The 18,765-nt window shown below is 37.5% G+C and overlaps 2 protein-coding genes across 2 annotated transcripts in view; both read left to right on the forward strand.

Moving 5' to 3' along the window:
- Positions 1-18,140, forward strand: part of LOC145994318 (uncharacterized) — a 38,349-nt gene extending 20,209 nt beyond the window's left edge. The window contains exon 2 of the mRNA XM_083130421.1: positions 16,383-18,140. Coding sequence (XP_082986547.1) covers positions 16,394-18,028 — 1,635 coding nt within the window. The 5' untranslated portion in view covers positions 16,383-16,393 and the 3' untranslated portion in view covers positions 18,029-18,140. The remainder of the gene's footprint in view (positions 1-16,382) is intronic.
- LOC145994449 (uncharacterized) lies at positions 4,545-13,839 on the forward strand. Its single transcript, XM_083130584.1, has 3 exons — positions 4,545-4,678; positions 6,774-7,653; positions 13,831-13,839. Exons 1-3 carry the CDS (start codon positions 4,545-4,547, stop codon positions 13,837-13,839), a joined length of 1,023 nt encoding a protein of 340 aa, XP_082986710.1.
- Positions 18,141-18,765: the final 625 nt, after the last annotated feature.

Below are 18,765 nucleotides of genomic sequence, written 5' to 3' on the forward strand. Positions count from 1 at the left end.
GCATGAACTAGGAGAGTGGATGGGACGTTCGGGCTACAAATGGCTCTCACATGACATTCAGAACGAGATCATTGATATATAAGGGAGATATGTTTTGCGCTCCATGGTACCAGATATTAAAAGTCGGGAATATTTTGCTATTATGGTTGACGAAACTTGTGACATATCCATCCGTGAACAATTGACATTCTGATTCGAACTGTAAATGAACATTTTAATATTTTTGAGGAATTAATGGGTTTTTACGAAATTCCGAACACTGAGGCCAAAACTTAAAAAAGGGAGAGAGTGAGTCATTCATTAATTTATTTCAGTGATCAGAGGCCCCCCCCCCCCCAATAATTTTGAGAAGTCTGCGCTCCTGCCCGTACTTGATGTATGAAATATCATTATCCTTGTTTGCATATTTACTGTTCCGCGCAAAGAAAGGGAAGGGTGATTATCCGCAAGAAATGGACAGACCAAGATTTGAATCCTGGTTTAGTGAAGTGATTCATAAATTGAAACCAGAGTAATAGCGACAGACAATGCACCTGATTGTATATATCACCAATAACAAATCATGCTTTTTTGGTGGTATAACTTGAATTGCGTGTGTCTTACAGGAACGGATGTATTGCGGACGAAGCAACCACGTTTTTCATAAATGTATTTCTTTCTAAACCAAAAAAAAAAAAAAAAGTGTCATTAAATTCAAGAGGGCCTATCGATGTTTACTTTTATCTTTGTTCATTTTTATTTTTGCGTGCTCGAAATATACACACACGCTCTCATGTTTCGAAGATATTTCGCATTTATATTAAGTAATGACATTTATTAAATAATCTATGCGCAGAAAGTACTTTTAAAATTTTATGTTTCAGGAGACAAAGAGAAGCAAAAATACATTCCACTTGACATGCATGCGGGTTTTGATGTGTTGTGCGGTTGGCAATACTGTGGATTTTCTCAGTGTCTGCGATGTAAGCAGCTCGGCGGTTGAGGAAAGACTGGCACGGAAGATTCTGAGCTCAGTTCTCGCGCGGATTGATACATAAAACCTGCTGCAAGGTTGACTTGACGAGCAGCTTAGACAATTCAGGTGCCTTATCGAAGCTGCTCTTGAGCACGCAGGGTTTCTAACCTACTTCGCCGTAATTCAGTTGTTGTATCTTGATCAATATGCTGCATTGAACATTCCACTCAGAAATCCCATCCTATTCAACAGGGCGAGCTCACTACCATTCACGATTTTCGTCTGTATAAAGTTTGAAAAAGAAGAAATTTTCAGAAAACTCGTGTCTAATGTATTTCATTCTTTGATGTTTGTGTACAATTTGTAATACTATTAGTAATTGTAATACAGCGCGTCATTTTACTAGATATTCAACTAGTCTCTGTAGAAATAAGACAAAAAAGGAAGGAGGCTACTTAATGAAAAGGTGCAAACTGCTAATTTATAAATCTAAAGTCACGAAAAGAGTTCAGTCAAGGTCACGCCGCTCACCTAGTCTTGCCAGTAAGTAGACACATCCATATTTCGTTTTTGACGAAAACACGAAATGTGAAATGACATGCTGTAATGTTAATTTTTCATGTTTCTGAAAGGTGAGGTGCATTTTCCTACCCTGTTTCGTAACGAAATGATCTGCAAAATAAGAAATACTCCTAAACACAAAATTAGTTTATTTACCGATGCGATACTTTCTGAAGTTTGAAATATCCTGAGTTAGGTAATTCACGGAGAAATGATTAATTCTGCTGTAAATATTTGAGAAGCATAAATTGACCCCTTTATACAGAATAGACTAAATACTCTCGTAACTACATAAATGCGTAGCGTTCCAACAGAACTGATATGCTACGAATGTACTATAAGGGATATACTTATTTTGTGTAATAAGTGCAGTTTTTTAATCAAATTTAGGATTATATTCAATTTGTCATTTTATACACCACTTTTGATCAGATTTTTCACCGCTATAACAACGAATTTTTATTTTATTTAGCGCATTTGAACCCGAAAATTGTACCGAAATTTTGTATTATTTACCAAAAATATATGCCTCTTCTACCAATAAGCAACAATTTCAGCTGACGCAATCAACCGCATACGTACAGTGCGATGCACTAATATTGCTCGGCAAATTGTCCGACTATTTTCGTTATTTTTCTCGTACATCCTATGTGTTTTAAGCGATGGATTTTTATGTATACTGGTGCAGAAGTTGTCAACAGCTTGTTTTGAGTTTTCTTTTAATTCTTGAAGCTCTTATTGGGTCAAATAAAATGCACTAACATGGTGATGGACAATTTGCACGGTAATACTCATGGATCCCACTGTACAACGCGCGAAGTGTCGACTGAGCAGCTAAGATGTGTGGCAACCCTGTAGGACCAGGGGTGTGGAGGAGACAAGGGGAAGCTCAGACTTTGACTGGACTGTTTTCGTGGAGAGAGCAATCGTGGGAAATTCCTACTATCCATTAGCTAGTATATCCATATAAAATTGCGGAGGATGGTTACATTCTAACATTCCAAGTAGGACCTTTATTCCATCACTTGAATTGTTTAGTAAAATTTATTATTTTAATTCGTATATGCAAAATTGGACTAAATTGATCAATTTGATGGAGTGGTAAGTTAAATTTTACGTTTGGTACATACATTATATTTCGTCAGAAACCAAATGCTTTATTGATGGCGTTGCGGGCCAAAACTGAACGTATGAAAATATTTCAGATCAAATTGTGACTTTACTGGAAAGACAAAATATCAGGTTCAGGAAAGATTTCCGTGGGTTGTAGTTTATAAAACACACACCTCTGAATGGGTGTCCAATATGTCCAGGATTGAATTGCAGTAATTGGTTAATATCAAGGAAATAGCGTTTATAACAGGGCGAAGCAATTAATGACCTAAAAATAAAATTTTAAAAATATATCATTTGTTATTAATTCCTTAACAGTTGATGAGTTAATTTTTGATAAATTTAATGGATAAGTGTAAAATGTTTAAATTTACTACAACTTGTTCGGAAAATGGAGTAATACACACTGTTAGCAGCAGTGAGATTAATGCAGAATTGGCAAATACGTGAGATTTAAAATCATTTTTTTTAAAAAATAATTTTATGTTGTATTGTTACAGAAGACAAAAGTTGCAATGGCTTTTCAGAATAAAGCTGAAGTAATATGATCAATAAACACTTGACGGAGATTCTAAAATAAAAATGATTGTCTGCTAGTAAAGACGTGTACAGTACGATACACAAGTATCGTGTGGGAAATTGACAAAGATTACTTTTGTTAATTTTTTTTCTTGCATCGTGCGTGTGTTTGAGAAATAAATGCTTGTGTAGAGATTCAGTTGCTTGTCTGGCGCTTTGTTCAAATTCGCAACTCTCATTGGGTAAAACAGAACAAACGCGATGGTGGATAATTTGCTTAGTAATTAATACTTATGCATCGAAATCAGCATGGAAAAGCTCCTCTATACTCTCATTGAAAGAACTGAAAGATACTGAAAGCAGTGTGTCCTAGGTTTACTTCAGTCAGCAAGAGGACATTATCACATGACAAAATTTGAAAAATAAGGGTAAAAGATATTCAATTAATAAAATGTCAAACTCTACAAAAAATCTTCAGAAAACTACTATAAATGTTCAAAATTACCTAGAATTGACAAAAGTTACTTATCATTACTTAAGCATTAAAAATTCAAAGCAAATTTGCCTGAACAAATTGGCTTTACTGAACAAAGTTTTTACGCACATTGTTCTTGCATTGGAGCAATCTTTGCATCCTTTTTTTAAAATTCAAAATCAAATTACTTGTTCTATTATTATAGTAAAAAGAGCAAAAGTGTGCCCATTCATCATATCACTCATCCCCAACTTCGCAATTAGACAAAATTGGCAGAAAAGCGAAGTAAAATATACTAAATCAACTCAAATGCATATCCCAATCATTGACTTTCAATTTTTCCCAAAATCTCAAAATCCATAAGCACAACTTTCTCCCTATAACCTGTAGAGTTTATCTAGAAGTTAGGCGAGCTTATACCGCAAATTAGTCTTGTTCTGTCACTTATCACCACGCCCCCCTCTATAGTTGCCTCCAGCTCGTTGTCCTGTAAATTCTCCACACGCATTGTAGTCTAGCTTTCCCCATGTTCAAGAATTTCGACGTATTTTATATTGGGGAAGGTCCACTATGTGTAGGGTATTCTATAGTATTTTAATCAGGCGTAAAAAGTGCTGGGATTCCAATTTGTGACTAATCTCCATACAATAAGCATATTGTTATATAATGACAGTTAGTGGTCTCCATATATTTACGTATATGGGTATATTGTACGAATACACAAACTCGCACATAGATTTTACTTTGATATTAATTCTTTCAGTATGAATAAAACTATTTTCTTTATAGGGAGATCATAGTGGTAACCTAGAGAAACATATCAAGCGGAGGCATCAAGATAAGCTGTCATTTCTGCAGAAGAAGAAAATGAGAAATGCTATCTCTAGTAATCCGAAAGCCAATATTCTCCTAAATGTAAAGATGACCGCAGACATCCTCAGGCAGTCTTGCATCCGACTCATCTCGGAGCACGGACGTCCTTTTTCACTGATGAATGACCAAGCATTTCAAGATATAGTGAATCCTCTTTTGGAAGCGATGCCAGCTTCTGACAGGTGCGTATTTTCATCAATGTCGTCAGATTGTCCTTTACATGTATTCCTTAGTATGTTCACATTGTATACGAATGAAATTATTTTCATTGTTAGTAACGGACAATCTTAATCAGTGTTCGGAAAGTTACTCGAGTCAGTTGCTTGGTTCAAAAAGTAGGTTCGGTGCAGCTACTCAATTTAAAGAATAACTTACTTTTGCAGTTACTTTCTGTTGGATATTTTATTGCGAAAAATTGAACACACCCAATGATCATTAATTACAAGAAAATAAATATTTAAGAAATTTTATTTTGGATTTTATGTCTGTGGTATGTCATCGCATTGTAATATTATGACAACAATCAAGATTAAACCAAACACTGAAGTTTTAATGAGCAACTAGAAATGACGAATTGCAACAAAGCGTGGATGTCCTAAATTCAAAATGGAACGAAGCCCAGCTTTCTTGCCTTAGTAGGAGATTCCGAAAAAAAAAAAGGAAACAAAAGCGTCCAGAAAAGAAATAGTTGGAAGCTAAACTACCCCTCTAAGAGAAAGGCCCTTAAATCAATTTGACGTATACAAACAAGACTAATTATTCAAATGCCAACAACTCTAAGCTGATTTTTCAAAGGATGACGCTTGGTCCGCGCATAGTCCATCGCAGCTATTTCTGGCTTTCAAGACAGAACCCACTCCTTAACTAGCTCAACTACTGTCCTCGCGTAGCTGGGCAGGACTGAAATTTTGGAGGGCTCCCACCAGGAATTTAACCCTGGACCGCTAGCGCCAAATGTTAAATCACTCATAATTTGGCTACGCGGGAGCCCATAGTTGAAACAGTGTTGCCAAATTTAACTTTTTCCCCCAACGCTACAAATTTTAAAGTTAAAAATTTGTCTTAAAGAATAGTAAAAGTAACGTCATAAAGTTACATCTATTGCAAAAATGAAACTCTGCTACGGTTACAGCTACCTTCTTTAGTTAGAATTCCTTAGAAATTCATTTCAGGTTACTTCAAATACATTGATTTTATTGATCCAGCCTCATGTAATGAAGGTAGAGAGTTCTGTATATCCTTACAATGTTTAGAAGGAATGCAATTACGTTAAGTTAGTTTTTCAAATAACTGTAAAACTAGTTACTCACTGACATAATCATGAGTAATTTCAACTGCAACAGTTACTCTTTGAATAAGTAAACTAAGTATAACTGTCTGGAAAAGTAATTTTCTGAAGACTGATATGTATGAGACACATTTTTTCATCAAATGATATTTAACACACTTTTGTACACTCAAACAAAACTAATTAATATAAAGTTTTCAAATATTATGTCAAATTTTCCTCAATTTTACAAAGTTGTTACATATACAGTGCGTTCGTTTTAAACTCTTATAACACAGGTTAGGTCGGAATATGTAATATAAATACTGTATAATTGTCTGCATGCTAGACGTTACGGGACGAAAATGCCGGCATCTGTCCCATATCACGTGCTAACTCTGCGCAGAGACAAAACAAACTCACTGTACTCCATATGCCTAGAGACAGGTTATGCTAACATTCTGTAGCTTTCCAGTGCTGGATGGAACTGAGCATGCAGTACAACTTATTTAGATATCCCCTATATACTATTGTTAATATATTTTAGAAAATAAAAAAAATATAGGTGTCACATATATCCTTTTCACAGCCTTAGGTATATCTGAATGAAGCAAAAAGACCTATTGCCAAAGCCCAGTGCTGTGACCAGGGAGGGTGGTGTTATAACTTCCTCATTAGTTCAAACTTTACTAAAGAGCGTTGATTGCATCAAATAACACTGTTTATTGCATGCAAGCTGCGTTAGTTTCTAGACACACTGATAGAGGTTAACCTATTATGGTTTTAAATAACAATCTTTTTCACTTTCACCAAAAAAATGTTCTGCTTTCTCATATTTGTAGCATTTGCCTAGTTGATGAAAGCTTGATAATATAATTAATTCATACTATTTGAAAAATATTTTTAAGAATTTTAATTCTATTTTGGGTTTGAAACAAATGTCTTGAAAATTTCAAAAATCAAGAAACAACTTATCAATTAAGGATTAAAGCAAATTTTATTCTCTGCAGGTTTATCGTGAACAAGGAAGGTGTACGGAACATGCTATTCAGTCAGGCCCAGCAGATCAGAGAAACAATACGCGGCGAAATGGAGGGAAAATTGATACATCTAAAAGTTGATTCTACTTCGAAAAATGGACGATCATTCTTTGGTGTCAACGTCCAGTTTGTTGTAAATGGGGCTCTCCAATTGCGTACTTTGTCAGTTCAAGAGTTATTTGTGTCTCAAACAGGTAGCAATTTGCGTTACGAATTGTTGAACATTCTGGATAAGTATAATGTGCCCGTGGAGAATATATATAGTTTAACTACAGACACTGGAGCAAACATGATTAAAGCCGGGAAACTTATTGGGGAAGATCAAGAAACAAAGATGTCTAATATTTCTCAAGACACTTACGAAGATGAAGATATTGAAATGGAATTGACGAGTAAAGATTATCGTCTCCAATCCGTTCGTTGCGCGTCGCATACTCTTCATTTAGTCGTGAATGATGCTCTCAATTCCATTCCTGAAGTTAAGGATATTATTGTGACATGTCAAGCAGCATGCCGTGTCTTACGATCGCCTACAGCACGGCGTCAATTGAATGCAGAATCACTGCCGGTACCATCCCTTGATGTCCCGACAAGATGGAACAGCACAAATGATATGCTCCAGTCACTTTTTACACTTAAAAAGTTCATAGGGGATTACTATCAAGAGCAAGTTAAAATAAAGCAAGAAGACTGGATATACATTGAGGCTATTTTGACGTCACTGGAACCAGCCAAAGTAGCCACAAAGAGGCTGCAAGAAGAACAGCTTCTACTTGGCGACTTCTACGGGATATGGCTGGAGTGTCGCCTTAAAACATCAACAATCAATACAGACCTTGCACGCCACATAGTAGAGGGCATGGACAAACGAGAAAAACAAGCATTATATGTCAATAACGAAGAGAGACTTCCATCATTATTTGAGTATCCAGGATTTCTTGCTTCTATTTACATGGATCCCAGGTACTTTTCTGTTTTAAGTGAAGAAAACATCCATGTGGCGAAGGTGTATCTCCAGAAGTTGTGGTTAAGACTTGAACACATGAAATCCTTATCAGTGTGTGGAGAGGTAAAGAAACAAGAAGATTCCAGCACTGAAGATGATGACAGTGACCATGTCACAAACTACTTAAAGAAACAAGATTTATTGCGGCGGAATACCATATCTGCACCAAAGTTTAATATTGCGTCATTATTGGACACTTACTTTGTTTCAACTCGAAGACTGAAAAGGACTGAAAATGTTCTAAATTTCTGGGAAATTAGAAAATCAAGTTGTCCCGAATTGTACATTTTGGCTTGTATTGTTCTCTCTACTCCTGCAACACAAGTTAGTGTCGAGAGACTCTTTTCATCTCTGAAATTCATACTAAACCCACTCAGGTGTAATATGGCAACCGAAATTATTGATGACATACTTGTTATTAGAAATAATTATATTTTCATGAAAAAAAATCTAACTAAATCTTCATTAAAAAGCAATCTCAGAAATAGCAGCACAGAATTGACTACAAACATTGTAGCAAACTTTGTGGAATCCAATGATACACCACAGAAAGATCTTGTACAACATGTTGAAAATGTGGGGAATATTACTGTCTAGATTAATAATGTATATAATTACTTGATTTTTTTTGTGATCTTATAGTTCATTATACATAAGTAGCTGTAACCAAAGAAAATCTTTTCAGAGGTTCCATAAGAAGTAATTTAATTAAAAGAACAATTTTGCTCGTACTTGTTTAATGTTTCCTAGTAATTAATACATTTAGTTTTGAGTAGCTGTCTTACCTGTTCACAAAATTGCACAGATATACTGATGTTATACAAGAGTATGAAATATATTTTTATTCATGTCAAATTTGTGGAATTCTGTGTAGTTTTAAATTGACACCTGAAGGAAATGACAGTGTATTTGCTTTGTTTTGAAAGATACAAAATTTCTCTAGTTTTTTAAGTAATAAGGTCTTTTTTTTCCTTGTTTTAGAATTTACCTTGGAATGATTAAGAGAATAATAAAGATATTCAACAAAATTTTAAAAACTGTTTCAATATATACTTTTCAGAACCTCCGTTCTATTCTTATGCTTATACAGTACGAATGCATACTTTAAATATATGTATATTTACATTTTTTTAAAAAAAATTGAGCTTCGATGTTGTAGGGAGTTGAATATATGGCAAATATTGTTATTCCTTGGTTGGTGAACAAATCCTAATTTTTTTTATTGTATTAATTCCCATGATATCTATTTCTTTGTGAGAGATTAGTGTAAATTTTTAGATTTTTTATGATAAATTTGACAGCCATTTTAGAATGTACCTCAAAATGTAACATTTAGAGCAAATTACTCAGGAACACCACTCAATAACAGACGTTACTGTTAGCCTCCTAATATGTAACCTAAAATCAATTCTTGTTTTTCAAACACGCTACTTCCTAAGGTTAAGTTTAGTTCTCTTGTTATAAAATTCTCTTAATAAAATATCAAAAAATGGCAACATCATTGTCATTATCTTGTCTAAGTAATTATTGCATGGCATCTGATAAATTATCAAAAGACGCACGCAAATGCAAATTAATGTACATTAATTACCTTGATGGACGCACGTGTCTGCCTGTGTGTGTATCCAAATCAGCATGTTACTTTCTAATGTTCTGGACAATGAGTTTTTGAAGAATGGAAACCGAATAGTCAATCACTCTACTACCAAATCATCCCGTGTAACAGCATGGAATGTAAATGGAGATGACAAATAGCATCCACATATCTTTTGAACTTGACTCATTTTGTTAGAATCAGTCGTTCCACATGTCTTATCGATACCTCAAAAATACTGAACCCACAATTGTAATATTAAAATGGGCTCCAATAACTATCAAAGTTTAATTTTTGCATGGCTGAGTTGGGGTCATGTAAATTCTTGTCCTCGCTAAAGTACAGTATGCGTACGTTGCACAAGACTATATAAAAACAAAGTAAATTTGTTACACACACATAAGTGCGCGCCCGCAATTGCATAGCTGAAAGTCTACTGAACACACACACACATCAACTTTCGAGCACTAACGATGACCATTGCCATAAGCACAATCTCTGGCGTGTGTCCAAACATGCACTTCTATGTTCACTATCTAGTAGTAGCAATTTATGGTAGAAATCAATGGTCACTAAAAGTGCATGTTACAACGTCTGCCCACACCTGGGAGTTAGGAATGGAAGACATCGCCATTATGTTATTAAGTGTCCTGTTCAAAATGTCCTTACTTTTATTTTTAAGAAATTTGCCAGAGAACGAAGCGCGATAGTTTTCAATTACATAGAAAATGATGCACCCCCTCAGAGGAGTAACCACAAATTCTTGTCTGCGGGGGGAGTACTTGGATAAACTATTAATAATAATAGTAGTAATAATGGCACTATTATTATACGTACACAATTTATATAGCCTATATTAATACATTACATAATGAATTCATTCGCCCCCACAACAAACAACAAAAAATATGCCTCTGAAATGTGTGCGCTTCTTCTCCCCCAAACAATTGTTCATACATTTAAGACTCAACTGTTTGTAATAGTCTGACGTACTTACTTCTTGTTACTTCTCCCTCTGGTAATTTACAATGCATTACAGAAAATAAATTGCTAGCGAAGCGATCAAGAAAACTTTTAGATCCAAATTTTTGCAAACTGAAAACAATATTGATTTAATATGGCGCAAAAAAATCATGGAGGCCCATGACATTCTCTTTTACATTTTTTTTTCTATTTACATCGTTCGGCGTCCAGGGCTGACTGCCGCCGTCCCCTATACATCGACCACAAGGAAAAAAACCTTGGGACGAAAAGTCCCCGCGCAGCTTTCCCTTCTTCCCTCCACCTCGGGCCATAAGGAAGCATGGTCCACTCTCCCCCTCCCCTACAAGCGGGAGTATGGTGTACAGGAGTCGTGGGTCTGCGCAGGTTGTTTTGCTCATGGTTCCACTATAGCTAAGGGTTTGAAATTGACAAGACTGTAAGAAAAGCAGATATTGCGAGCGAAACGAGCTAGACAATTTTATATAACTTTATTTACATTTGTATAAAGATATAAATCGAAAGGGGGCAATTGCCCTTCTGTGCCTCCTTGCAGATGCTCTTGACCGTCTGGAAGAAATAATGCACGAAAGACGTGAAAACTAAATCCGTCTTCAGTATCGTTTTGTCCTGCAACTCTTAGATTCTGCAACCTTTCTTTCCATAGTTCAATGTTTGCAACCTTACCCCTTAGAATTGATTTCCGTCCAAGGTTGAGGCCCAATCTCCCCCCCCCCCCTGTGGTTGCGCCACTGCACCTTCTTTAGCCGTAGTTGTTTTGTGAACTTTCATTGGCTTAAAAATACTTCATTTTCTTCAAGAGCATAATATAGTTTAATAACCGGCGATAAAATTCCTCTCCCCTAAATTTCTGGATTAAAGTATAATAATATAGGGGCATGGAAATCTGAAAGGGGGGTGCGGATGGCCACCTCTCTCCTTTAGAAAACGAATGTCAGCTAAAAGTATATATTTCACACGTATAATTTGATTCCAGTCATAGTAATTTACATTAATTATTATAATGGGTATGCAGGAATGCGATAATTTCGAATTCAAGTGGTGTTTCTTGAGGGGGCAACACTATTATCGGGGTAATATGCCCCATGGAAAAATACCTCGCTTCTCCCTCCGTCGAAAATATCTGCAGACGTCCATGATTAGGGCGGGGCATTAACCCCCCCTTTGGACTTCGTGCGCACGCCTATGGCTACTCATTTCTACACTACATGGAAGGTTTATTCAATTTCGAGCCAAAAATGTAATTTTCAAATCAGGGTTTTTAAACGTCCACGAACCCATCAACTAATGGGTTCTATTGGGTTCCGCAACAATACCGGAACCTGTTCTATCACAGTGTAAATTCGGTCCAAGTTGCGTATTGTTTCATTTCAAATATGGAACTTAGACCGTCTTTAAATTGATCCGGAACGAAGGACCTTGTGCCGTATTTCAATTGATCCAGAAAAAAGGTTCCTGGAACTTATTTAAATACCTTAAACATAAAAAGGCTCTTTACGGTCCAGATCCATTTATGCTTGCTAATATTCCCTGCTGAACCTGAATTGAATTGATTTAAAATTCCTGATCCTTTAACAACCCTGGTGGAAATTCATTAATTTACAAACAACCATATTTTTAACGAAACATTAATCCCACACAATATACTGAGTTATTTTTCGCAATGTTCCAATGAATGGCAAGAGATTTGGGCTATTCCTTTTTCTTCCTTGATGTTTAATAGATTATATTTGTCACGCACCTATAACGTTACTAGCAAACATTTGTGAATTGTTCTTTCCTTGTAACGTTAACATCTACCATACTGAATTTATTTACGTTCCTTATGCAGATGGTATGTACCCAACTGCATTTTGTTCCGTTCCGCTACAGTGGTTTACATTTTGTTACATTCCTATGTAACGTTAATTAACCATATTGCCTTTCACTTCGTTCCGTTACGGAGGATTGCATTCATTACGTTCCTATGTACCGTTATTTACTACCATGTTGCATTTCGTTACGTTTTTTTGTAACGCTAGTATATACCACAATGCATTTCGTTACTACGTTCCTTGTATCCTTGTAACGGTAGTATATACCATATTGCATATTACGTTATGTTCCAATGTGCTCATTTCGTTCCGTTCCTTTATAACGTTAATATCTACCATAATACATTTTGTTACGTTCTCTGTAACGTCAGTCTGTAACATATTGCATTTCGTTACGTTCCATGGGTACCAGCAGCTGAACCATACTCTTCCTCCTACAAAATGGAACGTACCGTGTAACGCAAATTGGGTACGTTACGACTCCCTGATTCAGATACACGTTGCAGTCCTATTGAACTATGTAGTGAAATACAAAATGAAATTACCCTTGTCTCTAAAAACACAATTTTTGAACCGTTTCAATGTAACCCCTTGAGGTACAAAATACATAGTACGTACATTGTGCCTTCCGTCTGCCACTTCAGGACAAAACGCAAAGTGCAAAGCCAACAATTTCGTCTTCGTTAAAATCCCTTCTGCCGCACTATTCCCAACAACGAACTGTCAAATTTCTTCGTGAACATTGGGCCTCTTCAACGGGTTTTTTTAAAAAAAGCCTGAAATGGTACGTTTAGCACAGAACGTATTAACAACAAAACTACCCTTGACGTCACAACTCTCATTAAATAATTTCCCGAACGCGATTTGATGATACTTTGAAAGCTGCTGAAATTTTTGCTCCAGTGTCAGGAAGAACAAGTAGGCGGAAAATAAACCGTTTAACAACAATGAAAAAAAAAAAAAAAAAAAAAAAAAAAAAACTTGCATTAAGCTGTAGGCCAGTGGTTCCCAAAGTGTTCGCTGCGAAATGTTGTAATATTTTAGCCACACTAACTGAGCATTGCAAGTATTTGATAGGCCTTACATTCTGACTTGGGCGTCACGGAAAAATTTTGAAACACTAAGGGCGCCGTGAAACGAAAAAAGTTTGGGAACCCCTGCTGTAGTCAATTATCGAAAACCACAAACAGACCACTTGAAGAAAGAAAAGAAGAAAAAAATCATAACAACAATGCTGGCGAAAGAAAGAAAACGGACGCTGATCTTTATAGAGGCTGCCGCCAGTACAGGCAAGTATGTGTATCGGCATCTCTTTCAGTGCTTGCCTGTTGCATACAATAATAACGGTCTTACTTCGGTACCTAACATTCGGCGCTCGATATGACGACATGACATAATGACATAATGACATAAAACTCTAAAGGTTAGTGTTTTCAGTTTAACGTAGGGGGTGCGGAAGAAAAGTAAGGGGTGCGCAAGCACCCCTCGCGCCGCCCCTGCGCTCACTCGACCAATGTAAACCAGCCTTTATAATGACAATGCAAATTTAGTAACTTGAGTCGTTGACACAAGAAAAAACATTATATGCAATACAATATTTTTTTCCTCCAGGAATCTTAGTGACAACCTTTTAAATAGAATATACAGATATTTATGAACTTTAGGGGGAAAATCAAAGCGATTTGTCGATTTGACTCCAAGATATAACTTTTTTCTGTTAAGTGCTGCAGGCTACCACCATGGCCTCGCCATCTGTGTAAAATTCTGAAAGGTTAGTCTCCTCCTTCTCATTAACTATGGGAAGGAACTACGGAAGAAAAATTTATCATGTGTCGTATTAACAAATACATCAAATTTCATTGAAATCTGAATCGGTGGGTGTTATGGCCTGAATGATTTGACACGGAATCAGTCCTGATCAATTTTGACTTTGGGCAGGGTAAGTACCCTCAGTTTAATAATAATAATAATTTAGAAAATAAAAAAAACACGCTTGTAACTGCAATTGTTATATTTTTGAGAAGCTAAAGTTGGTGGTGGCAATTTCATTACATGTTCTATGTGCGAGAATGTATGGAGTCATATTTCACAGCCCAATATCCTAAGGTGATCAGATTTTTAAAACAACAAAACGGGACATTTTTCATATTTTGTTGACGGAAAAGGAGACAAAACGGGACAGCAAACTGTACACATTTTAATATAAAATCTGTTTCGTCACAAATCCTTGTTTGTAAAGTATTTAAATAACTTACATAATATGGTGATATGAACTGCAATTCAATTAAGCAGTCCTTTAGAATTAGAAGCCATTCAGTGATATTTTCAGAGGCGCCTACTTGTCAAAATTATTGGTGGGGCTCTGTTCACTGAAATAAATTAATAAATGACTCATTCTCTCCCTTTTTTAAGTTTTGGCCTCAGTGTTCGGAATTTCATAAAAGACCATGAATTCCTCAAAATTATCAAAATTTGTATTCACAGTTCTAATGCAGAATATTAATTGTCCACGGATGGATATGTCACAAGTTTCGTCAACCATAATAGCAAACTATTCCCGACTTTTAATATCTGCTTCCACGGAGCACAAAACAGATCTCCCTAATATATCAATGATCTCGTTCTGAATGTCATGTGAGAGCCATTTGTAGCCCGAACGTCCCATCCACTACCCTAGTTCATGCACAGCGTCTTTTGAAACTCTTTTTAGTAAAAATTGTAACAATACTCATAATTACATACTAAGTATATAGTAATAAGTCATGTGTTTCGCTGCCTCTGGTCATAGCCCCCCCCCCCCCCAAAGTTGATGGTGTAGAACATTTCAAATGTGTATTTAAAGTTCATGTGTCACAATTCAGAGTAAACTTTACAAGAGAAACAAAATAATACATTAGATCCTCTTAAGCAAAACACATCGTTAACATTGGGGGGCTCGAGCCCCCCCAAGCCCCATGGAGTCGGCGCCTATGGATATTTTGCAGGTGGATCTTGTTCAGTACATCATTCAAGTTCCCCTTATTAATCAACATAGCTTTCAAAGTTTGTACTGAAAGAGCGTCTCGTCACTAGTCCACAAACCATTCGATTCATGTACGAAAACACTCGTTCAGTGGGGGCATTTGTTCCAGGAGAAGAAACTCCAATATTTTAAGAAAATTGGAATATTGCACATTGTTGGCCATGAAATGTGAAATAATGTATACCCAACAATGCTATAGTTCATAGTAATAGCATAGATTGATTGATTGATTTATTTAGTTTATTTTACTTCGCGTTTTGTGCCCCTTGGCTAATTTGCGAAGATGGGGATGAGTGATGAAATGATGAAATTGATGAATGGACATTCACAAACAACCAAGCCCGACCGGGATTCGAACTCGGGACCCTTGGCGTCGCAGCGCGATGTGCTAACCACTTTTTTTTTTTTTTTTTAAAAAAAAGCCCCTATGCGGAAGCTTCCCCCATCACACTTCATTCACTCATATCATTTCATTCATATTTCAATTTCAAGACTTTTCAGGACAGACAATCACAAACATCCATGGCCGAGCCGGGAATCGAACCCGGGACCCCTGGCGTCGTAGCGCGATGTGCTAACCACTCCGCCACAGGGGCCGCCCAACCACTCGGCCACAGGGTCGGGCAGTAATAGCATAGAAGGTGCATAGCATAGAAGGTATAGAAGATAACATGGGTATTTGTCGCACGAGGGGTAATGGAAAAATAACTTCCTCAAAAATCGTACAACGTATCAAACTGTACAAACAGGTGTAGACCATGTGCCCTACAGATTAAAACACTAGTTTAAAAGCAGTCTCTTGCAGAAAAGTGTGCTAAAATAAAAACGCGAATTTTGGGGAAATAACACCTTAATCCAAAAAGAAACATAACGCTGGAAAATCGAGGTCGCTACTAATAGCTAATACAGATCTAAGAGATATGTAAATCTATAGACTTTATCAGTCTTTTTTTACACGTTGCCGCGCCTGTAAATTGAAAATGGCGTATTTCACGTTCAATATCCTCACAGATCTTACTTTATATATTCTGAGCAGTTACTTTACCTTTTCCAAGTCTCAAAGCGATATGATATTTCTCACACTACTGATCAGAGTTGCTGTGATGTTCTGTCTGATTTTTTTTTTTTTTTTTTTTTTCAGAACACTTCAACATGGCGGAACAGTGGTTATTCGAACGAAAGTTCGCGAAATCTCTCCAGGAAATGTGCTGTGAGAAGCTGGTGAGGATGCTGGTGGCTGCTACACCTAGCGATGTCTCCGATAGGAAGAGAGCTTTCAAGCGATTCTTCACGCAACTCCCTCTCACGCTCAGAAGCGAGGTTCTGAGGAAGACGCTGGAATGCTTGAGAGGCAGGGGACAGGCATCAGCAGCGTACCCGGTTTCCCTTAACGCCGTGGAGGCTTTGTATTGCAAAGGCTTGGAAAACCTCGACGTCTTTTTCGACAAATCCTTCACGACGAGATATTACATGCAGTTCCTGCAAGTCATATCTGAACATGGGAAGAATCTAAGATTTCTGAGTGTCCAGGTGTCCAGCTCCTTGTTTCGACACACTTTGGGACCCAGTGTCTGGGACAGGGGGCTTCGGACGGCGAAGAACTTGGTCGTCTTGAGCCTTGGACGTCTCTGCAACAACGAGCTGTTGAAGGTCATTGGGCTGCATTGCTGTCGGTTGAAGAAGCTGAACATCTGCAAGGCTCCAGTGACCAACAGAGGGCTCTCTTTTCTGACGCAGAACATCGTACACGTTAACACCATGAACAATAAGGGTTGGGAGAGTACTTTCTGGAAGATTCCAGGAATTTTTTTGCCCTTAAAGAAACTGGTACCCCCTGGAGAAACCATTGACTGGTATACAAGGACCAAGAGTGCTCTTTGTGAGACCCTCATAACCTTGGAGCTGGATTTGGAACATAAACTAACTTACAAAGGCCTTATGGAGGTTCTGGAACTCGTTCCAAACCTTGAATCATTCGGATCTGCCAACATGGTAAGACTCTTCACGGAGCTCATCATAGTCTGGCAGCGGGATGATGTGATGTATCGGAGAGTTCCTATGCCGTTACTGAATCTGAGTTCAATATTTGTTTCACATGTCGATGAGAACATCATCAAGGTGATTGCAAACTTATGTCCCAAGCTGAAACAATTCAGGAGTGCGCCGTGTCATACTTTCTTCGACCCACCTCCACCTCTGAGTCTTCTAAGTGCTTTTCCCTTCCTGGAGTCCCTCTACGTTGAACGCTGCGACAACCTCAGTGTAGGAGACGATCTCCCAGCGCTCTCTGAAGGGATCAGAACCAAACTCAGGACTTTGGCGCTTGCTAACAGGTACGCCATTGTTCCAGCAAACCTTTTCCAGATTCTCCAGCAGTGCCGAGTTCTCCAGGAGGTATACTTGAGCTTCCCAGCAGTGGACTGGTTCAATCCCAATGCAGTGTGGAAACTCACTGTGCAATCTCCTTTTCAGGGCCTCACTTGTGCCAAACTGGTAAGCTCGGTGACTGCCAACACTGTCTTCGGCCTTATCAGGTACGCTCCCAACCTGGAAACCCTGCACGTGAATGCCATCAGGAAGAGAGAAGATGATTTTCTGCACAAGCTGTGTGACCTCGTCGCCTCACCCAAGCTGCAAATTTTCCACGTGCACATCGGCTTTTTTCTTCAGAGCCAGGAAGAACTCGACTTCTTCCTCGCCCATTTCCAGAATATAAGATATGCAGGACGATTTCCTTTCCATACAGGTTATCTGCATCCCAACCACAATATTGAACTATCCTGGTGAGGACAATGCATACAGAGCTGAAATTATGAGTTTTTAAAAATTCTACGATTTGAAAGTTTCGCGAAGACATGAAAATGTAAACAAGTTGTAGTAATGTATCGAGAATCACAGATGACGCTAATTTTTTAGTTAAATTATACTGACTAGGCAGTGACAATTATGAAAATAAAAATTATGTAGATTGTAGCACGTTTGATACAAGGAACATCTTGCTGAAAAAGAAGAAAGATACATTGCATTGACAAGCTAAAAGAAGAGTTTTTATCCATACTTCACGAAATTCCTAGCAAAACTCATTGAGTTTCAATTAACTTCTAGAAATGATTTATCCATCTATCAGTCCCAGTAAGGATCTAGGACTGTGAAAGGAAAAATGTATTGTATTTGTTTGTTTAACGACGCTTTTATACGGACTTCAAGATAGTAGTGCCGATGAAGAAGCACATTGACGCACACGTATGCAAGACGAGACTCGACCTCGTAATATTAGGAGGCGAAATCGTGAGCTTTCCCATCGAGAAGGTTAAAATACAGTGGATGTAAGAGTCTACCCAATACCTGAGGGAAATACTGGCGATATCAAGGTCAAAGGTCAAGGTCACGTGGCAAGATTTTATTTTTATCCCAAGGTAGGCGTGTTACATATCATTGGACAGCTAGTTCCATTACCTGCACAACAAACTTTATTTCAGCTTCCTATACCAAATAGGAGCAGAGTTAAGCCCCTATCACACGGA

This window comes from Lepisma saccharinum, chromosome 10 (genome assembly GCF_977018435.1).
Source record: "Lepisma saccharinum chromosome 10, izLepSacc3.1, whole genome shotgun sequence".
NCBI lineage: Eukaryota > Metazoa > Arthropoda > Insecta > Zygentoma > Lepismatidae > Lepisma > Lepisma saccharinum.